Here is a 25,820-nt window from a genome sequence, read left to right on the forward strand (position 1 = left end):
CAGGGTTCATTACCATAACATATAACACAGTGCAGGGCTCATTACCATAACATATAACACAGTGCAGAGCTCATTACCATAACATTTAACACAGGGCAGGGTTCATTACCAAAACATATAACATAGTGCAGGATTTATTAACATAACATATAACACAGTACAGGGTTCATTACCATAACATATAACCCAGTGCAGGATTCATTACCATAACATATAGTACAGTGCAGGGCCCATTACCATAAAATATAATACAGTGCAGGGTACATTACCATAACATATAACCCAGTGCAGGATTCATTACCATAACATATAATACAGTGCAGGGTACATTACCATAACATATAACCCAGTGCAGGATTCATTACCATAACATATACAACATGCAAAATTCATTACTATAACATATAATACAGTGCAGGGTTCATTACATAACATATAACACAATGCAAAATTCATTACTATAACATATAACACAAGACCACTTTTAAGATTATTCCATAACATATAACACAGTACAGGGTTCATTACCATAATATATAATACAGTGCAGGGTTCATTACCATAACATATAACACAATGCAAAATTCATTACTATAACATATAACACAAGACCACTTTTAAGATTATTTATGTGAGATTAATACCAGATGAGCGATTCAGGCCCATTGGGCCTCTTGTTTTGTTATCAAGAAAGACAAGCAGACAATCTCTTCATTTCAAAATAAATCTCAGCTCAGCATATTTTTTGTTTTAGGCCTATAACAGGCCTACTATTGGGCTCATCAGAATAAAATATATTTAAAATGTATAAATGTTAGTGCAGGCAAATTCGCCATGCACCCAAATTCGCCACCCTATGACGAAAATGCTATGAGTCGTGATATTACATAAGATGTTACGTAAATAACGTCACCATAGTCTTCGACACAGTTAAAGCCTTTAAATATTTTGACATGAAGAGGTATACGAAGGGAAAAGTTATATTATTAATCAAAACAGTTATGATACACAACGAATCTTAAAAAACTGGTCTGTGCGACGGACATCTCATCAACTAATAAACTCATTAATCTGAGGCCCGTTGGTAGTTATTTAGTTTAAATTAATTACATACACATTGACAAAACCCATATCTCAATGCTAATTGAAGTAAATGGTCGACTGAGCTGTCAATGCAAGTAAATTGTTTTTCTACAAGTGTACTTTGGTACATACAATGTACTGAAGAGCCAATGCTTGTTTATGGAAATGATGCTCGGAAAGATTTGATAATTAATTTTCCATTTTCATGCAATGCGTATTTAGAATACAATCAACCCGAGTATCTTTTCAAAAGTATTGTTTGCGTCTAAAATTCAACCATCGTACAACACTTAAATCAAAATACCATCTAGAAAAGAATTTGTTGTCGGCCTGGGGGTACTGCTTTACAGAGACCGAGAATTAACAAAGACTGATTTTTACATGAAAAGGTAAGCACATTAGTTGAAAGCCCTGGACCCTCTCATCTGGGCCCGATGAAAAATATGATATTGGGCAGCGATTTGGACGTTTATATTTGTACAGATCTGAGTCTTTATTGCGTATCATGTAAATTGACATCATCTTAGCTGAAAATTAACTATTACAACTAAGAAAAGCCGTGTATTTCAATGTTAATCACTGTTAATAATAATAATAATTTTTATTCAGGTAAAATAGGCATGTTATTACAAGATATCACAATTTAGAATAAAATATATAATAAAATCACATTGCAGCTTGTAAATAAAAAAAGAGTATTTTGTATTAAGACTGAGAATAATAATAGATCTGACCTAATAAAAGGTTTTTTAATTCAATCATTGACATATATCACAGAGTATAAAAATCTAAAAAAGTCTGATACACTGTAAAAAAAGGCAGATTTATTATAAAATGAGACAAAATGAGGCAGACTATTTTAGTAAATGAAGGTATTTATAAATAAATAGATTGCATAATAGGAGTGGTGGTGATTGCCATTTACCTAGGATTACCCATAAAAGCCACAAAGTGGCTTAATTATTTCCAATGGGGTCCTTTAAAAATGGAAGAAAAATAATAAAAAATGAAGAAAATCAATCCGGTAACGGTTCAGATAGCACAGAATAGGATATGTGTGTATCATATTCGATAATTTTAAAATCAGTAAACTTGTATTTCCTATATTCCGTCTTTGCGTATTGCAGAGTTATCTTCTCTTGGGAGCAGGTATTGATTGTTACGCCATTGGTTTGTGCAGGGATGTGTAGTGCTCCCTGGTTTGTGTGAGAAAATTACGTCGTTTTCTCAAAAATTGATGACGTTACTCTCACAAACCAATGACGTAACAGTCAATACCTGCTCACAAGAGAAGATAACTCTGCAATACGCAAAGACGGAATGGAAAACAATACATAATAATTATTTTAAAGTGGCAGACAGCTTCTTAATTGTAGCAAACTATAGAATATTGTTATATAGTTATTTTCAAAGATATCAAAATAAAACAAATATACTGACACACACACACACACATTTGGAGCTGTTCATATCAGTACGACTTGTATGAAAGGCCGTTCATGTCAAAAACGAGATAAACTAACGCGTTAGCATTTAACGCGTTAAAAATAGTTTTAACGCGTTAAATGATATCACGTTAAATATATACTTTTAACGCGTTAAATAATCAAAACTATTTGAACGCGATAAAACACTTCCCAAGTTAAACGCGTTAAATGTTGTACTTATTTTTTTAACGTGTTAAAGTGTCATAAATGAATGGACCAATCAAATTTGGAGTAACATACAGTACTTTATCATGGCTGACGACGCCAGGACCTGTTTTTTAAAGGAAATCCTATCAACAGTGGATTACTGTTATCGTGTTGGCTTTGACGGGGATGCTGGCACAAGGGACACTCTTATACAAAGGTGCTTGTTTTATAGAATATTGTACTAATAATCTTATCGTGGATGAAGGATTATTTTGGCAACGAACCATAACCATAACCATTACTTAGGCCTAACGTTTATGCAGGAAAATTCGTAAGGGCTTCAATATACATCTATCAAAATGCCGATGAGCACCAGTCAGTACAGAAGAACATTTGACTGAAATGCCTATAAATAAACAGTGTTGTAAACACGCCTGAATGACGTCACGCAGCAACATTTTTGACGTCATCAGGCCTTCCGTGTTTCGCCATCTCCAAACATTTCACTAATTTCCAAGTAATGGAAGTGTTTAAATTTAACATTTTGTTTGTTTATGTTACACAAGCCGTACTGATACGAACAGCTCCAAATGTGTGTGTGTAACTATGATTAACATTGAAATACATGGCTTTTCTTAGTTGTGATAGTTAGTTTTCAGCAACTTGAAGAAACTGATTAAAAATATACTGGTTCATTGTATTCTAAATACACATTGCATGAAAATGAAAACTGACGAATTATGAAATCGCGTATCTTTCCGATCGTCATTTCCATAAACTCGCAGTGGATCGTCAGTACATTGTACATGTACCAAAGTACACTTGTAGAAAACAAACAATTTACTTGCATTGACTGCAATTAGCGTTAAGATATGGCTATTTTCATGTATATATAATACATTTACACTAAATAACAACCAGCTGGCCTCAGATTAATGAGTTTATATAATTAGTTGACGAGATGACCGTCGCACAGACAAATTTTTTAAGATTTGTTCTGTTACAAGATATTTCATAACTGTTTTGATTAAAAGTATAGCTTTTCCCTTCTTACACCTCTTCTTGTCAAAATATGTGAAGGGTTTAACTGTGTTAAAGACTATGGTGACGTTATTTACGTCACATCTTATGTATTATAACGTCATATGGCTTTTTCGTCACAGGATGGCGAATTGGGTGCATTGCGAATTTGCCTGCGCTAAAGTTACCCTACCTGCCGGCCTTTTCGTAGCTCTATAAGATACCTACTTTCATTCTTGTTTTCCATCAAAATCGTCTTTCCTTTTGGACTAACGATTACCTTATACATACCAACGAATCAAATCGTCTCGGGGCGTTGGCGTGGATGCAGGAGGACGCCCAATGCACGCTTGCACCACTGTCCTTACTGCATTTCTTGCATCGTCCATTTTAGTTTCACGATTCTGATATGCAAGGACGCATCTGATTGGTTGTCAATTTTAACGCGTTAGCATTTAACGCGTTAGCATTTACCGCGTTAAAATAATTGTTAACGCAATAAATATGTATTTAACGCGTTAAATGCTAACGCGTTAGGGCTTAACGCGTTAAAAGTATACTTTTAACGTGATAGCACTTAACGCGTTAAATTGTTGTTTAACGCGTTAAGTAATGTTTTAACGCGTTAAATGCTAACGCCTTAGTTTTTCTCGTTTTTGACATGAACGGCCTTTCATAGACTTGTGTAACATAAACATACAAAAGTTTACATTTAAACACTTAGATTACTTGTAAATTAGTAAAATGTTTAAAGGTGACGAATCTGCCTGCACCTTTGAACCAAACCACAGAAGGCCTGATGACGTCACAAATGTTGCTGTGTGACNAAATAATTGTTAACGCAATAAATATGTATTTAACGCATTAAATGCTAACGCGTTAGGGCTTAACGCGTTAAAAGTATACTTTTAACGTGATAGCATTTAACGCGTTAAATTGTTGTTTAACGCGTTAAGTAATGTTTTAACGCGTTAAATGCTAACGCCTTAGTTTTTCTCGTTTTTGACATGAACGGCCTTTCATAGACTTGTGTAACATAAACATACAAAAGTTTACATTTAAACACTTAGATTACTTGTAAATTAGTAAAATGTTTAAAGGTGACGAATCTGCCTGCGCCTTTGAGCCAAACCACAGAAGGCCTGATGACGTCACAAATGTTGCTGTGTGACGTCATTCATGCGTTTTTACAATAATGTTTATTTATAGGCATTTTAGTCATTTTAGTCAAATCTTCTTCTGTACTGTTATAAATGAACGAAAGAAAAGAGAGAACAACATTATAGTTCACGGCATCACAGAATGCAACACGGAAGATGGAACGGCAAGAAAGGAGCACGATGTCGACCTCGCTAAGAAAATTCTTAGCGCATGCAAGGTAGTCACGGATGGAAACAACATCAGAGTCACAAGACTCGGGAAACACACAAAACCTAAGGAAGGAGAAACGTCCCAAAGACCAATCCTTGTAGCGATGGATAGTCAGGACATGAAAAGAGACCTTTTTAAAAACATAAGGCATTTAAGGGAAAATGCGGATTTTGAGAACATCCGTATAAGTAATGATTTAACAAGAGCGGAAAGAGAAAAGGAGAAAGAATTATGGAATGAAGCCAAACAAAAAACAGCATCGGAACAGGGGGAATATACATACAAGGTCCGAGGCCCACCTTGGGCAAGGAGAATTGTCAAACTAAAAAAAGAATAATAGACAAAGAAGGGTCCCCCAAATCGCCTACCAGAGTCAAAGACATACAAGTTTTGTTCACTAATGCCGATACTCTAATGCAAATTAAACTACAAGAGCTAAAACTTTGAATTAAAGACAATACTCCGATGATTATAATTATACAAGAAGTCAAACCTAAATCATTTAAAAGAGATTTTGTTCTAAGTGAATACAACTTGGATGGTTATGAAACTATACCTTTAAACATGTGTAAAGACTCGCCAGGTAGAGACATGCTTATGTACATGCACAACTCTATGAAATATCTACAATGCAATATAGGGGAGATATTTAACGAGGTAATATTCTGCGAAATTAAACTGGGAACATCCGATACTCTACTTATAGGCAGTATATACAGGAGCCCAAACAGCACAACAGAAAACTTTCAGGCAATGTGTGATGCAATTACAGCTGCATGCAACAAAAATTATACACACGTGATACTAGTAGGAGACTACAATCTACCCGGAATGGACTGGGAGAACAACACCACGAAATGAGGAATACAGTTTTGAATTCAAATTTGGGGAAACCACTCGATACTGCTTTCTACATCAACACGTCGGAAGCCCAACAAGAGGACGAGAGCAGGATAAACCAAACGTACTAGATCTGGTGTTCTCCAACGAGGAAGGGATGGTCAGTGATTTAGAAATTCAAGATCCTATTGGCAAAAGTGACCACTCTGTCATACAATTTAAGATGAACGTCTATACAACAGCAGAAAAGAACAGATATATGTACGAGAAAGGAAACTACGAACGTATGAAAGAGGAAATGATGGCTATCCACTGGGAAGAAGAACTACAACCACTAGCAGGAGACGTGGACCTGCAGTGGACACTTTTTCGAGATAAACTAAAAGCATCCATTGATGCCTGTATCCCAATTCGAAGATCGACCAACGCCCATCAGAAAGAGCGTCAGGTGATCCCACTAGACAGAAAAACACTTACAAAAATAAAGCGTAAACAACGGCTATGGACTAGATACTTAAACACAAGAAGTGCAGAAACATACAATGAATATTGCCACATACGGAACCAAGTAAGAACAATGACTAGAAAGGCAACAAAATCTCACGAAAAACAAATCGCTATTGAAGTTAAAAACAACCCCAAAAAGATCTGGAACTATGTTCAATCTAAAACCAAAACACGAACCAAAGTATCAGATTTATATACCGGACAAGATCAGCAAGTCACAACAACCGACAAAGAAAAAGCTGAGGTGTTGGCCAATTTGTTCACATCAGTATTTACAGAGGAAACCGAGGAGAACATGCCCCAGATTGACCGTATAACAGATGAAACAATAGATAACATAATGATAAACCCCAATATTGTATTCAAAACATTGGAAAAGCTCAAAACATCAAAGTCCCAAGGCCCAGACAACCTTCACCCGCGAGTGCTAAAGGAACTGAGCTCTGCTATTTGTCTGCCATTGTCAATTATCTTTAACGCTTCAATACACAATGGAACCGTTCCCGAAGAATGGAGACAAGCAAGTGTCACCGCCATTTTTAAAAAGGGAGATTGTAAATCGGTCAGTAACTATATACCCATCAGTTTAACGTGTATATGTTGCAAAGTATTAGAAACGATTGTAAGAGAAACAATAATCAAATACATGCATACCAATAAATTATTCAGCAAGAAACAATTTGTGTTTATCCAAGGAAGATCCACTGTATTACAATTAATTCAAGTAATTAACCACTGGATGATGCAGGAGGATGCATTGATGTGCTGTACTGTGACTTTATGAAAGCATTTGACAAGGTCCCTCACCACCAACTCGTCCATACAATGAGCATGAACGGATTTACGGATAAAATCACGAGCTGTATTAAAGCCTTTCTTCTAAATCGCAAACAACGCGTAACAATAAATGGAGACACGTCATGTTGGAAGGAGGTGAGCAGTGGTATTCGACAAGGATCCGTCCTAAGACCAGTCCTATTTGTCCTGTACATAAATGACCTCCCGAATGTAACAAGTACGGAAACCAACACATACCCTTTATTTAACACCCAAGATTGCGAGGGCCTACAGGAAGACCTGCTGAAAGCTCAATCATGGAACAAAAAGTGGCTTCTATTTTTCCACCCAGACAAATGCAAAGCAATGCGAATTGGCAACAGTGATATTGACAACTTCACCTACAACCTAGATGATGGAAAGGAACTTCCCTATACAGAACATGAGAAAGATATTGGAGTCACCATTGAAAATAAATTAGCATTTAATGTACATATATCTGAAATAATCAACAAAGCCAACTCTATAATGGGTGTAATAAGGCGTACTATGGAATACATGGATCTGACAACATTCACAGCTTTATACAAAGGACTCGTGAGACCACATCTAGAGTATGCCAACCACTGAAGTCTGGAGCCCCCATCTCATTAAACAGATAGAATCGATAGAAAATGTACAAAGGAGAGCTACCAAGCTAATACCCGGAATGGCTAATCTATCCTACCCCGAGAGACTTCAACGCCTGAAATTACCAACATTGGCATATCGAAGAGCCAGAGGAGACATGATAGAACTTTACAAAATCATGACCGAAAAGTATGATCCCGAGGTGTCGACTTTCATCACACCTAACAAGAACACCATCACCACCACAACCAGAGGACATGAACTCAAATTATTCAAACAAAGAACGCGCCTGAATATCCGGAAACACTCATTCCTTCACCGAACCGTGGATATATGGAACTAAACGGCCTGTCATCGGAGGTCGTAATTTCTCTTACCCTGGACAGGGATATCCACCATTTTACCGGTGTGAGATTTTCTTTTCTCTTACCCTGGACAGGTGTATCCGCATTTTTACCGGTGTGAAATTTCCTTTTCTCTTACCCTGGACAGGTGTATCCTCACTTTTACCGGTGTGAGATTTCCTTGTATCACCCTAGGGTTGAGACGGGTGGATTCCCCTTTTCATAACAATGGCATGACGTCACTTTAACAATACAATGACGTCACGTCAACAATCCATCAACGTCACGTCAACCCTGAATTTAGCATGTAACGTTATCATTACATTGTGTATATGATACACAATGGTAGAACAGGGTAAGAGAAAAAAAATCATTCTCCCCCTTGTGGGTGAGATAGGGGAATCTCAACCCTCGGGGAAAGATTCTTAAGTTGCCAAACACTCGGCAAAGCTTCGTGTTTGGCAACTTAAGAATCTTTCCCCCGCGGGTTGAGATTCTCCTATCTCACCCCCAAGGGGGGTGAAAGATTATATTAGTCTCACCCTAGGGTTGAGACGGGGGGATTCCCCTATTCCTAACAATGGCATGACGTCACTTTAACAATACAATGACGTCACGTCAACAATCCATCAACGTCACGTCAACCCTGAATTTAGCATGTAACGTTATCATTACATTGTGCATATGATACACAATGAAAGAACAGGGCACGAGAAAAAGAATCATTCACCCCCTTGGGGGTGAGATAGTGGAATCTCAACCCTCGGGGGAAGATTCTTTAGTTGCCAAACACTCGGCAAAGCCTCGTGTTTGGCAACTTAAGAATCCTCCCCCTCGGGTTGAGGTTCTCCTATCTCACCCCCAAGGGGGTGAAAGATTCTATTAATCTCACCCTAGGGTTGAGACAAGCTACACGTGTTCTTTGCACGTTCTCAACAATTGTATGACGTCATAGCAACAATACCATGACGTCACGGCAATAATACAATGACGTCACGTCGACAATTCAGCCGCATCACATCAACATTGTCTTGCATTGATGTAACGTCTATATAAAATACATAAGAGGGTAAACAGTAACAGAAAAATAATCATTCACCCCCTTGAGAGTGAGACAGGGTGATCTCAACCCTCGGGTAAGATTCTTAAGTTGTCAAACACGAGGCTTGAGATTACCCTGTCTAACCTCTAAGGGAGTGAAAGATTCTATTAGTCACGAACAGTCCGAGCATTTGAACATAGCCTAATGACCGTCATTGGAAGAACCAGCCACTTGTGTAAAGACCACAGGGAAGCCATTGAAGTCACACATACTAATGGTCATTGATTGAACTTTAACGAAAATATCACATTTGAACATTTAAAAATTGCGATCCAACATTTTTATTTTTGAACCACACTCATTCAATTCAAAATGTTACTGTAATATATTTACATATCATTGGACATCTGTTCTCTATGGAACTGTGCAGCTATCTGTAATTTAAATGGACTCGCAAAAAATACTCAGAAATCATGTTATTAATATGTTTAACCAACATGTACTATTGTAACTGACAGCAGAGGAAATTGTACAATTTCCTAGTCAGAATAAATCTGTGTATCTGTCAAATTTACGAACTAAGTAGATTTTTGCCGAGTTATGTGTTCCATTTAAATTGAAAACTGACGCTTGTGGCTCCTTAATACCTGCTGAAAAAAATACGAAAATAAATTTCCAACTTTACACTAATGGCCGCCTCCTGAAAAGGATTGCGAGAGGATACGTTGCACAGATTCATACCGTTGTCCTGGCGTGATAAAATAATATAAGGGTTTGTAGTTTTAATTATTGTATGCAATGAATGATCATGTACTTTTCCATTAATCAATTTAGGGGTGTCGTATTAAATGTTAGCTGTTGCATCTCCGATATTACCACCCGCTATCCAATATGAATGTCATTGTCTTCCCATTGGAATTTGTATGCGGTTGCATACTACATTTTTATGAGATCTTTCTTCCGGGCACATGCAGATATTTTCAGTTGAGGACATTTGTTGTCTGCTCATGATTTTCTGCAAAATGAAGACGGATGGAGGCAGTTATCGTGTTAGGTGATTCATCCCGGCATGTTAGCAGGTCCAGTACACTCTGCCGATTGAGCTATATTCAGGTCCAGTACACTCTGCCGATTGAGCTATATACACCTATAAATTATAGCTACATTTTCTCAGATTTCACATTTCATTGAATTAAAGCAAAGTCGCATAAAACAATAAGGTTAATGGTAATGTTGACTACAAAGAGTATACATTTAGATGTTTATTTTCATTTTTCATAAATGTAAAATTTCCGATTTCTTTTCATCATTATTTTTTAAAAAGAATACTCATATTTAATGTCTTTTGTTATCAACCTATTGATACAATCTTCTTTTAAATGTGACTTTGTTCCGTTTTCCTTAAAAAAGAAAATCACTTGAAAATAGCTCAAAAGACCTATTTCAGATAGGTCAATAGAGCTATTATAGGTCTTTACAGCTATATAGCTCAATCGGCAGAGTGTACTGGACATGATAGTATAGGTCTATAGCTGTAAAGACCTATAATAGCTCTATTGACTTATCTGAAATAGGTCTTTCGAGCTATTTTCATGTGATTTTCTTTTTAAAGGAAAACGAAACAGAGAAGCTTTTAAAAAAAATTTTTTTATCATTATATAGGTTAAGGTTGATTAGGTAAGAAAATCGGAAATTTTACATTTATGAAAAATGAAAATAAACATCTAAATGTATACTTTTTTTAGTCAACAATACCATAAACCTTATTGTTTTATGCAACTTTGCTTTCATTTAATGAAAATTGAAATCTGAGAAATTATTGCTCAATACAACTATAGCTATATAGGTCTTTATAGCTATTTAGTACATCACATGATAATTTCTAGGATAGCCATGGATAACTACCCTTGTTCTATTTGGTATAGTTAGCATCCGCCCTTGACAACAGGAACTATACCTGGAGACGGGCACTATACCTTTTTTTGGACCGCTTAGACTGCGGGAAAAGTAGCGTGACGCTAAGAGTTGCACCCCTTCTTGTAGGGGGCGTTGTATATATTGTACTTTCACTTCATTGTTGTCGTCTGTCAAAATGGCTTCGAATTTCGGGACCAGGAATGCCGATTGCTTTGCAGAGGCCAAGTAATGCATAAAGACAAAGCAGGCAACACCATTTGACTTTGCAGTCCTTAAAGACTTCTTACTGGAAAGGGAAACCGTATGTGACCTAGCGGTGATTCAATCCAGTGAATTGAATATGCAACAAAAAAGGAGAGATCTACTCAAAAATTTATCTCATTGCCATTTGTTGTTATTTATTAAATATGTTATCAATGAAGTTCCTCGTGTTTGTCTTTTTGTTGTCAAATGACAGCCATGTGATGTACTAAATCTATTATGGCCCTTTCCCTCGGGAACAGTTCTCTTATAGTGTTGTCTGGAGAGGTATAGTGCCCTCGCCGTTAAAGGCCATAATAGAATAATAGCTCAATCGGCAGAGTGTACTGGACCTGGTTAGTGTAGGAAATTTGATGTTGAGGGCACATCATTGTTGACTAAAAAAAAAGAGCGGTGGGAGCATTTCATGAATCAAGTAATTATAAGGAGGCAGTACCCAAATCGGATCACTTTTTGCACAAATACTTATAAATCAAATCAGTTTAATTACAATGATGTTACCTTAGAATAGATAGCCATACACCTGATTTTTTGTCTACAGATGATTAGTTTTTAAGTTCAAATAGCACCAGAAAACGTAATTCAAACTCAAATGTCAGCGTTTTTATTACGTTTTTATAAAATAACGTTATAGGAATAAATTCACACTATAGAAACTTTTGTCGTATAAATTCTAAAGGTCATCATAAAATGTTAATAGGCTGACAAAAAAATATTTGTTTGAAGTGTAATTTACTGCAAAATTCAAGCCTTGCTCTGATTTGGTTCCTGACATTCACAAAAACCGGAAACGCTGATTGGTGACTTCAGAGCATTCTATAAATATCTGCAAGTGAGCCCCGGGTGCTAATTTCGTTTGTAAGAACACCCATAGATATTCTTCCTTTGATACAACCATGAATGAATATAAATCCTCCTACCATTTTTAAATGAATGAATAAAATGATGGTTTGGTGATCCGATTTGGGTAATGTCACCTTAAAGAGAAGTATCGTGATTGGTGAAACGTTTTTGAAAAGTTTGTTATTTTTGCCTGAAAAATGACATTCGATGGTAGGATTTTTGTACACTGGTACATGTGTAGCTTTCAATACCACAAATGTTAACGAAACTGTCTACAAACTAATTACCATATAAACAATGTATCACTACCACTTTCTTTTACTTACTACTGCCATCCCAGTAGCCCTGTACTTATAAGAATACCATTTTTAACAATCTGGGACCTTGGAACTCTTATCAATTGAGCTACAGATGTACCTGGTCACTGACAGTTGACCCATTCCAGTCCCGCTAACATTCTTCCCTCATTCAACAAAGTTTTTATACCCTAAAGATGCACGAAACCCTATACCACTTTCTGTGGGTATATTTAATGGGGAGCCTAATGTAACAGCAATACAAGGACTTTGTGACTGCGTACACTGCCTGGTCACCAGCAATCTGAGTTTGTAGCTGTGGATACTGCCTGGTCACCAGCAATCTGAGTTTGTAGCTGTGGACACTGCCTGGTCACCAGCAATCCAAATTTGTAGCTGCGGACACTGCCTGGTCACCAGCAATCCGAATTTGTAGCTGTGGACACTGCCTGGTCACCAGCAATCTGCGTTTGTAGCTGTGGATACTGCCTGGTCACCAGCAATCCGAGTTTGTGAAGCCTGGTCACCAGCAATCCGAATTTGTAGCTGTGGCCACTGCCTGGTCACCAGCAATCCGAGTTTGTAACTGTGGACAGTGCCTGGTCACCAGCAATCCGAGTTTGTAACATATAATATCAGTAGCTATAGTAGCTGTTAACTGTTTAATTACAAGTAGGATCAGTAGCTATAGTAGCTGTTAACTGTTCAATTGCCAGTAGGATCAGTAGCTATAGTAGCTGTTAACCGTTTAATTACCAGTAGGATCAGTAGCTATAGTAGATGTTAACTGTTCAATTGCCAGTAGGATCAGTAGCTATAGTAGCTGTTAACCGTTTAATTACCAGTAGGATCAGTAGCTATAGTAGATGTTAACTGTTCAATTGCCAGTAGGATCAGTAGCTATAGTAGCTGTTAACTGTTCAATTGCCAGTAGGATCAGTAGCTATAGTAGCTGTTAACCGTTTAATTACCAGTAGGATCAGTAGCTATAGTAGATGTTAACTGTTCAATTGCCAGTAGGATCAGTAGCTATAGTAGCTGTTAACTGTTCAATTGCCAGTAGGATCAGTAGCTATAGTAGCTGTTAACCGTTTAATTACCAGTAGGATCAGTAGCTATAGTATCTGTTAACTGTTTAATTACCAGTAGGATCAGTAGCTATTGTAGCTGTTAACTGTTTGATTACCAGTAGGATTAGTAGCTATTGTAGCTGTTAACTGTTCAATTGCCAGTAGGATCAGTAGCTATAGTAGCTGTTAACCGTTTAATTACCAGTAGGATCAGTAGCTATAGTATCTGTTAACTGTTTAATTACCAGTAGGATCAGTAGCTATTGTAGCTGTTAACTGTTTGATTACCAGTAGGATTAGTAGCTATTGTAGCTGTTAACTGTTCAATTGCCAGTAGGATCAGTAGCTATAGTAGCTGTTAACTGTTCAATTGCCAGTAGGATCAGTAGCTATAGTAGCTGTTAACCGTTTAATTACCAGTAGGATCAGTAGCTATAGTAGTTGTTAACTGTTTAATTACCAGTAGAATCAGTAGTTATAGTAGCTGTTAACTGTTTAATTACCAGTAGAATCAGTAGTTATAGTAGCTGTTAACTGTTTAATTACCAGTAGAATCAGTAGCTATAGTAGCTGTTAACTGTTTAATTACCAGTTGGATGAGTAGCTATAGTAGCTGTTAACTGTTTAATTACAAGTAGGATCAGTAGCTATAGTAGCTGTTAACTGTTCAATTGCCAGTAGGATCAGTAGCTATAGTAGCTGTTAACTGTTCAATTGCCAGTAGGATCAGTAGCTATAGTAGCTGTTAACCGTTTAATTACCAGTAGGATCAGTAGCTATAGTATCTGTTAACTGTTTAATTACCAGTAGGATCAGTAGCTATAGTAGCTGTTAACCGTTTAATTACCAGTAGGATCAGTAGCTATAGTAGCTGTTAGCTGTTTAATTACCAGTAGAATCAGTAGCTATAGTAGCTGTTAACTGTTTAATTACCAGTTGGATGAGTAGCTATAGTAGCTGTTAACTGTTTAATTACAAGTAGGATCAGTAGCTATAGTAGCTGTTAACTGTTCAATTGCCAGTAGGATCAGTAGCTATAGTAGCTGTTAACTGTTCAATTGCCAGTAGGATCAGTAGCTATAGTAGCTGTTAACCGTTTAATTACCAGTAGGATCAGTAGCTATAGTATCTGTTAACTGTTTAATTACCAGTAGGATCAGTAGCTATAGTATCTGTTAACTGTTTAATTACCAGTAGGATCAGTAGCTATTGTAGCTGTTAACTGTTTGATTACCAGTAGGATTAGTAGCTATTGTAGCTGTTAACTGTTCAATTGCCAGTAGGATCAGTAGCTATAGTAGCTGTTAACCGTTTAATTACCAGTAGGATCAGTAGCTATAGTATCTGTTAACTGTTTAATTACCAGTAGGATCAGTAGCTATAGTAGCTGTTAACCGTTTAATTACCAGTAGGATCAGTAGCTATAGTATCTGTTAACTGTTTAATTACCAGTAGGATCAGTAGCTATAGTAGCTGTTAACTGTTTAATTACAAGTAGGATCAGTAGCTATAGTAGCTGTTAACTGTTTAATTACCAGTAGGATCAGTAGCTATTGTAGCTGTTAACTGTTTGATTACCAGTAGGATTAGTAGCTATTGTAGCTGTTAACTGTTCAATTGCCAGTAGGATCAGTAGCTATAGTAGCTGTTAACCGTTTAATTACCAGTAGGATCAGTAGCTATAGTAGATGTTAACTGTTCAATTGCCAGTAGGATCAGTAGCTATAGTAGCTGTTAACTGTTTAATTACCAGTTGGATGAGTAGCTATAGTAGCTGTTAACTGTTTAATTACAAGTAGGATCAGTAGCTATAGTAGCTGTTAACTGTTCAATTGCCAGTAGGATCAGTAGCTATAGTAGCTGTTAACTGTTTAATTACAAGTAGGATCAGTAGCTATAGTAGCTGTTAACTGTTCAATTGCCAGTAGGATCAGTAGCTATAGTAGCTGTTAACTGTTTAATTACCAGTTGGATCAGTAGCTATAGTAGCTGTTCATTGTATAAATAGATACAGCAGTACAAAATTTAAATCTAAGCAACTAATGTCATTAATGTCCCAAAAGACTATTTTCTGATTTAATGTTTTGTATCTTCTATACATGTTTCAGACTAGTAAAGTAGATGTCCAGGATGCTACGTAATGTGGTGAAGTGTGTGATGGTGTTGGCATCAAGTGCTGTTGTCCTACCCTACACCATTTCTCTCCTGTGTAATATTCTCAATGGATGGCCACAAACCAGACACAAGTTCCGAAGAGCCTTCCATCCTAAAAAAGTGTATGCATTGAACTACGCTGTGCTTCAAAAACTTGTAGTTACATTACGCTACTTTCCTCGTTACATACAATGGAAGATGTTTTACAGCTCAGCAGATTTATCTAAAATACATAAGGTAAGGTATGGTTTGGACTTGTTGTTCCTATAATAAAACAGGAAGACTCATATTTAGAACAATTGAAAAGAAAAAAAAATACCAGAAAAGCATCTATAATTATGCCCTTCCTTGATCCCAGGGGAAAATCACGCTTATGCTTATATAATTATTTACCCCAGGGATAAATAAGCATAAGGTAATGGGATTGTGTCACCATTTCTTGGTAGAATTTCTTCAAATTTTGTAGTTATATTGCTTTGAAGTGAAGAAAATGTTATGCCACAAAAAAATATAGGTTGTCTGAATTTTAAGGATTTTAAATGGAAATTTATGTAAAAAGGAGTGAATTTTGAAGAGAGAAAAAAAGACACAATTTTTTGCAAAATAATGTCAACAAAAATGATACTGACATAGATTAGTATTGCATTAATGTATATCAATTTAATAAATGCTGAAATTGTGTAAAATCAATTATCTATAAATGATTAAAAATTGACATTTTATAATAAAAACATATACCCATAGTAATTGCATGTAAGAGTTATCTTTCTTGAAAAACTTCACAGTAGTAAAATAGGTAGCCAGTTTCCTGAAGTACAGAAAAATGGACACATGTGACTCATTGATAAAAAAAAACCTGAATTAATGGCTGGATTGCTTTGAAATACTTTAATATTGAGAGAACACACTGTCCTGTCAATAATAAACATACAATATTCATCATTTTAATATATATTAAACATTTGAATATTCGGAAATTGTGAAACTGTCTCCTTACATTGGATTTTCAACTAGGGATGAACTTCCTATTTCCGTTTATCAATACACTCCTATGACCTTAAGTGCAATTTTCCCTCTGGGACTGAGGATGCTTTATGCTATTTCATTAAAATATTGATAATATATCCATACTTATGTATTAATGATGATCTTGCTTTGTAGAACTTTGTATTTGGAAGAAACAACCGTAACCTAGATTTGTACCTGCCTGGTATGAGAGGACTACAGCCTGCTAGACCCCACCCCGTCCTTGTGTTTGTGTATGGAGGAGCGTGGAGCTCGGGAGACAAGAATATGTATGGTTTGGTGTGTTCCGAGCTTGCCAATAGACTCCAGGTTTTGGTGTGTTGTCCTAACTACTCTATCTACCCTCAGGTAGGCACCACTTCGTGCTGTGACTGTATACACTGTTTCCTATGTTTTGTTTGGAGCTGTTATTCATCAAATTTCCCCAGTCAAAAGGAAGGTGAAAACTAATAAACGTAGGAAAACATTCTTTCAGAAATGAACATATTTTTTAAATATCTACTATTTTTATGTTTCTCTTTTAACTCATTCACCCCTGAGATTTCATAATGAACTATTCCAACCTTTGAATTGGAAGGGTTCAAATGTGTCTTCAGGTGTGAATGAGTTAATATCATTTTTAATACCGTGCTTGCCAGCCTTTTATTTTCATGGGTCAGAAAATGTTTCAAAATTTCAATAAATGTGGGAGAAATACAATTGTAAAATGACATATTTTACAAGAAAATAATATAAAATGTCATAGTTTCATCTATTCTTTTTCTGTGTTTTGCTGGAATTGAATTTTATCAAACAGAATTCAATTGGACAGATTAGAATGATCATTTATACAGTTGGGTGAACTAGTATGAAAATTTATATAATTGGGTAGACAAAAAGAATCATTCACACATACAGTTGGTTAAACTAGAATGATCATTTATACAGCTGGGTAGACTAGAATGATCCTTTGTACAGCTGGGTAGATTAAAGCAGGGTAATTGACATGGTTGGATAAGCTAGTATGGTAATTTATACAGTTGGGTAAACTAGTATGAAAATTATACAGTTGTGAAAACTGGAATGATCATTTACGTGGTCTAGTTGACTAAAAGGATCATTTATGAAGCTGGTTAAACTAGAATGATCTTTTGTTTACACTGTTTGGTAGACTTGAATGATTATGTATACATTTGGGTAGACAAGTGAATTATGTCATTCCATAATCAAATATCATTCATAAGTGCTGATAGTCAAGCCTGGCTGAGTGGAATAAAGATGTAGGGCATTGCTGAGGCCAGGAGACTCAAAATTATCTAATTGAAGTTAATGTGACTTAGGCTTGAGTGAGGTTTGGGGCCTCAATGCAGGAGTTTTTGGTGTAAAGCACTACTATTTACATACATGCTAGATTTCTTTGAGACCAAATCTGTGAGATTAACAATAATTTTCACATGGGTGAATGTTTTCAGGGCTATGTGGATGATATGGTTCAGGATGTGGTGGACTGTGTGTCATGGGCATACCAGAACATAGAGATGTATGGAGGAGACAAGGTAGGTCATCATCCCTGGAAGTCAAAACAAACAGGCTGGTACAGGTAAAAATTAACCAGAACATAGAGATGTATGGTGGAGACAAGCTAGGTCCTCATCACTGTAAGTCAAAACAAACAGGCTGGGACAGGTAAAAATTAACCAGAACATAGAGATGTATGGAGCAGACAAGGTAGGTCATCATCACTGTAAGTCAAAACAAACAAGCTGGTACAGGTAAAAATTAACCAGAACATAGAGATGTATGGTGGAGACAAGGTAGGTCATCATCACTGTAAGTAAAAACAAACAGGCCTGTACAGGTAAAAATTAACCAGAACATAGAGATGTATGGTGGAGACAAGCTAGGTCCTCATCACTGTAAGTCAAAACAAACAGGCTGGTACAGGAAAAAATTAACCAGAACATAGAGATGTATGGAGGAGACAAGGTAGGTCCTCATCACTGTAAGTCAAAACAAACAGGCTGGTACAGGTAAAAATTATAAGTTTACAAGAGCGCTCTTTGAATATGAGTGAATAGATTTGGTCTGTATTTGGTATGTACACATTGTAGCATTAATGGGTAGAGGTAAATTTTGTATATATACAAAGAGCTTGATCCTCCATGCACCCTTGCAGGTGGCAGATAGATTGGGAAAAGAATTCACCTGCTGTTACCCACTGCATCTATCGTAGGAGGCGACTAATGTTGAAACCCCCTGCAGAATTGGGGATTTGCTTTGGTGTACGCTATTTGCAGACACAAAGACGACCAAAATAAATCTGTTGCGCCCATTGCAATATTTGGGATCTTTTTCTTTCTTTCTGCTTCTAACTACCTTTTCTTTCTTAGCGCCTTGCTTGGCAACACCTCACTTTTTGCTTGAATGTTGAGTGTTCGCCCAGGTGAGGAAGGCATTGGGTTCTGTCCCCAGGCCGGGACATACCACAGTCCTTAAAAATAGTGGTTGTTTTTCCCTGCTTAACGTTCAGCAGTAAGGGGAATGGCAACAACTGGTTCACCCATTGCCAGTATAAGTGACTTGGCGGAATGCTGTGCTTGGTGCCTTCGGCATGGCATTTCAGTGAGATAGCACTATAAAGTCGGCATCAGATCCGTACTATTACAAGGAGGCAAGCATACGCTGTCTCCTGCATACACACACACATGGAATCAAATGAACTTAGCTGTTAATAGGACGTCAAACCAAATTAAACCAAACCATGATCCTCAATGGGTCAGAGGAATGATGTGAAATTGGAGAAATAGGGCATGTTTCCTTGGCAGACCACTTAAATGTAACTTGTTCAATATGAATCATCACTGGAACAGTTGGAGTTAATTTTTATACGCCCATCAAATTTGACGGGAGTTTTATGGTATGGCGTTGTCCGGCCGGCAGGCGTTAACTTTTGTTTGTCCGGCAATCTCCTCCTACATTTTTCGATCGATCTCTTTGAAACTTGGTATACATTATAATCATGATATGAAGTTGTGTCTCCCACAAAAGAATTTTGATTCAACAATTATTCCAAAAGTTATTGCCCTTTGTTCATTTCAGTATTTGATTTTTGTCCGGCAATTACCTCCTACATTTTTCAACGGATCTCTTTGAAACTTGGTATACATTATAATCATGATATGAAGTTGTGTCTCCCACAAAAGAATTTTGATTCAACAATTATTCCAAAAGTTATTGCCCTTTGTTCATTTCAGTATTTGATTTTTGTCCGGCAATTACCTCCTACATTTTTCAACGGATCTCTTTGAAACTTGGTATACATTATAATCATGATATGAAGTTGTGTCTCCCACAAAAGAATTTTGATTCGACAATTATTCCAAAAGTTATTGCCCTTTGTTCATTTCAGTATTTGATTTTTGTCCGGCAATCACCTCCTACATTTTTCAACGGATCTCTTTGAAACTTGGTATACATTATAATCATGATATGAAGTTGTGTCTCCCACAAAAGAATTTTGATTCAACAATTTTACAAAAGTTATTCCCCTTTGTTCATTTCAGTATTTGATTTTTGTCTGGCAATCTCCTCCTACATTTTTCTACAGATCTCTTTGAAACTTGGTATATACATTATAATCATGATATGAAGTTGTGTCTCCCTTAAAGGAATTTTAATTCGCCAATTATTCCAAAAGTTATTGCTCTTTGTTCATTTCAGTATTTGATTTTTTGTCCGGAGATCTCCTACATTTTTTGACAGATTTCTTTGAAACTACTTAGTAGGCTAAATAATCATGTGTTTCCTTGAAAAGAATTTGGATTCAACAATTTTTGCAAAAGTTATTGCCCTTTGTTCATTTCAGTATTAGATTTTTTGTCCAGAGATCTCCTCCCACATTTTTTGACAGATTTCTTTAAAACTTAGTAGGCTAAATAATCATGATATGTTTTTGTACTTCCTTGAAAAGAATTTTGATTCAACGTTTTTTCAAAAGTTATTGCCTTTTGTTCATTTCAGTTTAGATTTTTTTATCCGGAGATTTTCTCCTACATTTTTATAGCATGTCAGCTAACCACTCTTTGAATGATGCAGATCTTATTTCAATGTAAGAAAGTATATAACACTATATGGCATTCGACGGGCGTATATTGTTCCGCCCCGCGGTACCCTTGTTGTATTTAGTAAGTCATGTGCAAAAGGATAATATGATGGCCTTGATCAATTGTTTTTATTTTGGAGGCTGATTTGAAATCTAAAATGGCAACCTTATCCCCAACAAAATATTTTTATAATTTTTTCTCAATGTAATATCAAAGATGACCATTATGGAATTGCTGAAACTTATCACTTTCTCTGTGTACAAAAAGAAAAGAAAAATGATGTCCATTCCGATCTCTGGTTGGAAATCATCCTGTCATGGTCGTGAATAAGTGTTGTAGCATTTTCAAAACTTTCTGTCCAGTTCTGATAACAAACAAACTCAGATGATTGATGCAAGCACTTTGGACCTTTTGATTGCATTTTCTGTTTTAACAGGATAGAATCATGCTGGTTGGACATTCTGCCGGGGCACACCTCTCTATGATGGCTGTGCTAGAGCTTCTTCATGATGAGCTGATACAGGGGGGCACCACCCAGTCCCAACTCATGCTGCAGGAGAGTCTAAGGTTCCAGGACACACACTTTGATGGCAATAAGAGGAGCAGGATTGACACTCTAGATGAAAGTTCAGGCTCATCAGGGTCATTTTGTGTACTCAATGATAATGGGGAAAGGGGGGGCCCACTGGAATCAAGTGGTGCTACTAGTATGTATGAAATGATATCAGTCAAATCGGACCAGGGAGATAATGGAGATAGCTCTGAACAGGGGTCTGCTGATACAGGAAGCCAGTCCAAGGATGATGATGATGACAGAGACGAGGCACCAGACAATCAAGGGGGTGCCATGGACAGACAGGTTAGCCAGGATACTTCTGAGGTCACAGAGGTCAGAGTGGAGGTCACAGAAGTCAGTGGGGAGGAGGTCACAGAAGTCAAAGAAGAGGTCCGAGGTGTCGGGGAACAAATGGAAGAAGAGGAGGAACACAGTGAGAATGAATCGATAGTGACAATCAGACCCCGGGAGTTGGAAGGTCATCCAACTTTATTGGAGATGGGAAAGTCCATTAAAGCTGTAGTGGGTAAGTGCTAAAGATGGGCAAGTCCATTTGACTTAACAGAAATGTTAAAAACATTTGTCTGGGAAAATATTGTACATACACCTGCACAATTCACTTCATAGAAGTATAATTAACCTACCCCAGAGAGAAGAGAATACAATGTAAATGGTCACTCCGAACCATGTTACAGCTATCAAGACAAATGAATAGCGGTTTCTGAAAAATTCATATAATGCAATTGACATAAACTATACCTTGACACAATAAATATAGATTGCCAGTCTACAACTTCCACCTCTCCATCCATGCTAGAGTGTACCCTTACCCAGTGACCATCAAGGGGGATAATATCTATAATTGAAGAATCATTCTTGATTTTTCCAGTTCATCTTTAAAAGAATTTACATTGATAGGTGCTACAATTACTTTTTCTGGACTTTTATTTAAGATTACTTGTACATATATGCAGCTATGAGTAAGGTTTAGATTAAGAGGTACCCAGATATAAGTGATTTTTATTAACAGGTATCCAGATTTGAGTCAGTAGAATTTATCCTTACCATGACTGCCCAAATAATATATACAATCTTTGTGCTAATGACATTGATACATAGGCATTCAGCATAAATCAAAATGTCATGATAAATATACAAGGGTTCTAATGAATTATTACTTGTGATGAAATATAAAGAAAAAAACATTTGGTAATTTTACTTAAACTTTGTCATAGGACTTGCTGGTGTTTATGATATAAGTGACCATTTTGAACATGAGTATATGCGAGGTGTGGAGGATGTGTCCAAAATGACCAGAGCTATGTATGGAGATGAGCACTTTGACCGTTTCTCCCCTTCCTCCCTGGTCAGGACCCTGTCCAGCAGTGTCAAGTAAGAACTTCAGCTGTTTATATCAAATCAAGATAGTTCATATTTATAATATAATATTCTAAATTTCTTCTTAGAATTGTTTAAAGTGAAATGGAATTCTTATTTGCCTCGGTGAATAATTTTCTGTTCTGCAGTTACCCATGTAATTTTGATCCATTATTTTATAGAGTTTCCCCTGGAACTGTGATCTTTGGTTTTATAGCTTTCCCCTGTGACCAGATCGTGATCCATTATTCTACAGTCTGCCCCATGTGACTGTTCAATAGTTTACCCTCTGTAACTCTGATCCATTATTTAGTAGTTTACCCCCTGTAACTCTGATCCATTATTTAGTAGTTTACTCCCTGTAACCCTGATACATTATTTAGTAGTTTACCCCCTGTAACCCTGATCCATTATTTAGTAGTTTACCGCCTGTAACTCTGATCCATTTTTTTGTAGTTAACCCCCTGTAACCCTGATACATTATTTAGTAGTTAACCCCCTGTAACTCTGATCCATTATTCTACAGTCTGGCCCATGTGACTATTCAATAGTTTACCCTCTGTAACTCTGATCCATTATTTTGTAGTTTACCTCCTGTAACTCTGATCCATTATTTTGTAGTTTACCCCCTGTAACTCTGATCCATTATTGTATAGTTTACCCCCTGTAACTCTGATCCATTATTTAGTAGTTTACCCCCTGTAACCCTGATCCATTATTTAGTAGTTTACCGCCTGTAACTCTGATCCATTTTTTTGTAGTTAACCCCCTGTAACTCTGATCCATTATTTAGTAGTTTACCCCCTGTAACCCTGATCCATTATTTTGTAGTTTACCCCCTGTAACTCTGATCCATTATTTAGTAGTTTACTCCCTGTAACTCTGATCCATTATTTTGTAGTTTACCCCCTGTAACTCTGATCCTTTATTTTGTAGTTAACCCCCTGTAACCCTGATCCATTATTGTATAGTTTACCCCCTGTAACTCTGATCCATTATTTTGTAGTCTGCCCCCTGTAACTCTGATCCTTTATTTTGTAGTTTACCCCCTGTAACTCTGATCCATTATTGTATCGTTTACCCCTGTAACTCTGATCCATTATTTTGTAGTTTCCCCCCTATAACTACGATCCATTATTGTATAGTTTACCCCCTATGACCATGATCCATTATTCTACAGACAACAGTCTGCCCCATGTGGCTGTTCCATTATTGTACAGTTTACCCCCCTGTAGCTCTGATCCATTATTTTGTAGTTTACCCCCCTGTAACTCTGATCCATTATTTTGTAGTTTACCCCCTGTAACTCTGATTAATTATTTTGTAGTTTACCCCCTATAACTACGATCCATTATTGTATAGTTTACCCCCTATGACCATGATCCATTATTCTACAGACAACAGTCTGCCCCATGTGACTGTTCCATAATTGTATAGTTTACCCCCTATAACTCCGATCCATTATTGTACAGTTTACCCCCCTGTAACTTTGATCCATTATTTTGTAGTTTACCCCCCTATAACTCTGATCCATTATTGTATAGTTTACCCCCTGTAATTCTGATCCATTATTTTGTAGGTTACCCCCTATAACCGTGATCCATTAGTTAGTAGTTTACCCCCTGTGACCATGACCCATTATTCTACAGACAACAGTCTGCCCCCATGTGACTGTTCCATTATTGTACAGTTTACCCCCCTGTAACTCTGATCCATTATTTTGTAGTTTACCCCCTGTAGTTCTTATCCATGGTACAGAGGACTATGTTGTTCCCTTGTCGTCTACGACCAAGCTAGCAGAGGCGATAAAGGAGATTTACGGCGATGTGACAGTCAGAATTATACCAGGCTGTGACCACTTCAGTGTTTGCCTCGACATCATGAACTCAAAGAGTAAATATTATGAGAGTGTGCTTGGTGTGATCTTAGAGACTGCTGCCAAAGTGCTAAAATAAGAATCATTAGTCTTTATTAGAAAAATTATCACGTTGTCTTTCAAATTTCCTGCATATATGATGCTGTATTTTGATGATGTTAGGTTGAGACATTGTTTTATGTACACGTATATCATTTGACTGTGTAATGTTGTACCTGTGTTTTATATGTTCAGATACCTGTATGTGCTAGACACATACTGGGCATGAATGGGTACCTTACACTGTCAGGTCAGAGTTGCTGACTGAACTCTACACAAGAGTATGTTAGAGTGGTAGTATCAAATATGTAGGGTGAACTATAAACAGGGATTGTGGAGATAGATTTAACTTGACCTACATATTATGCTTTCTTTATGATGAGTGAATATCAGAGGCCTGTGTCAAAGTAATACATGTGTCTTTGAATCAGTGTAATACCTATATCAGTGTAATACCTGTGCTATACCTGTGTTATACCTGTTTCAGTGTTATACCTGTATGGGTGTAATACATGTAAAGGTGTAATACCTGTATCAGTGTTATACCTGTAAAGGTGTAATACCTGTATCAGTGTTATACCTGTAAAGGTATAATACCTGTATCAGTGTTATACCTGTTTCAGTGTTATACCTGTTTCATTGTTATACCTGTATGGGTGTAATACCTGTAAAGGTGTAATACCTGTATCAGTGTTATACCTGTAAAGGTGTAATACCTGTATCAGTGTTATACCTGTTTCAGTGTTATACCTGTAAAGGTGTAATAACTGTTTCAGTGTAATACCTGTAAAGGTGTAATCACTGTTTCAGTGTAATACCTGAGGCAGTACCTGTGTCAGGATGTTGTCATATTTGAGGTTTCAATGTTAAAAAGTGTAAATTGATATTTTACAATCAATGCCAGAATATGATGATTTCAATATTCCAACTGTAAAATGTTTCTACCATGATAGGTTCCAATGTTTATACAGTGTCCATGATTTGACCTGATTTGGTATTTGGTGTAAATTGTGTTATTCTACCATTCAACAGATGCTTGGTGCTGTTCTTCCTTAATTTCAGAGTATGCTTTTGT

At 36.8% G+C, this 25,820-nt stretch overlaps 1 protein-coding gene across 2 annotated transcripts; it reads left to right on the plus strand.

The window, feature by feature from the left end:
• Positions 1-9,934: 9,934 nt before the first annotated feature.
• On the plus strand, positions 9,935-25,358 carry LOC110446102 (probable isoprenylcysteine alpha-carbonyl methylesterase ICME). 2 transcript variants are annotated; one of them, XM_021491075.1, is made up of 7 exons: positions 9,935-10,020; positions 15,744-16,026; positions 16,951-17,163; positions 18,267-18,350; positions 21,334-21,979; positions 22,689-22,845; positions 24,557-25,358. In XM_021491075.1, the coding sequence occupies exons 2-7, from the start codon at positions 15,757-15,759 to the stop codon at positions 24,783-24,785; spliced, it is 1,599 nt and encodes a 532-aa protein (XP_021346750.1). In that variant the 5' UTR covers positions 9,935-10,020; positions 15,744-15,756; the 3' UTR covers positions 24,786-25,358. The 2 variants fall into 2 exon arrangements, with proteins under 2 accessions (XP_021346750.1, XP_021346751.1); XM_021491076.1 differs by lacking the exon at positions 24,557-25,358 and adding an exon at positions 23,147-23,775.
• Positions 25,359-25,820: the final 462 nt, after the last annotated feature.

This window comes from Mizuhopecten yessoensis, unplaced genomic scaffold (genome assembly GCF_002113885.1).
Source record: "Mizuhopecten yessoensis strain PY_sf001 unplaced genomic scaffold, ASM211388v2 scaffold2519, whole genome shotgun sequence".
NCBI lineage: Eukaryota > Metazoa > Mollusca > Bivalvia > Pectinida > Pectinidae > Mizuhopecten > Mizuhopecten yessoensis.

Coding starts and splice junctions, on each gene's coding strand:
- LOC110446102 (XM_021491075.1), top strand. CDS start 15,757: ATGTCCAGGATGCTACGTAATGTGGTGAAGTGTGTGATGGTGTTGGCA. Junction 21,980..22,688: donor GTCCATTAAAGCTGTAGTGG/GTAAGTGCTAAA, acceptor ACTTTGTCATAG/GACTTGCTGGTGTTTATGAT. Junction 22,846..24,556: donor ACCCTGTCCAGCAGTGTCAA/GTAAGAACTTCA, acceptor ATTATTTTGTAG/TTTACCCCCTGTAGTTCTTA.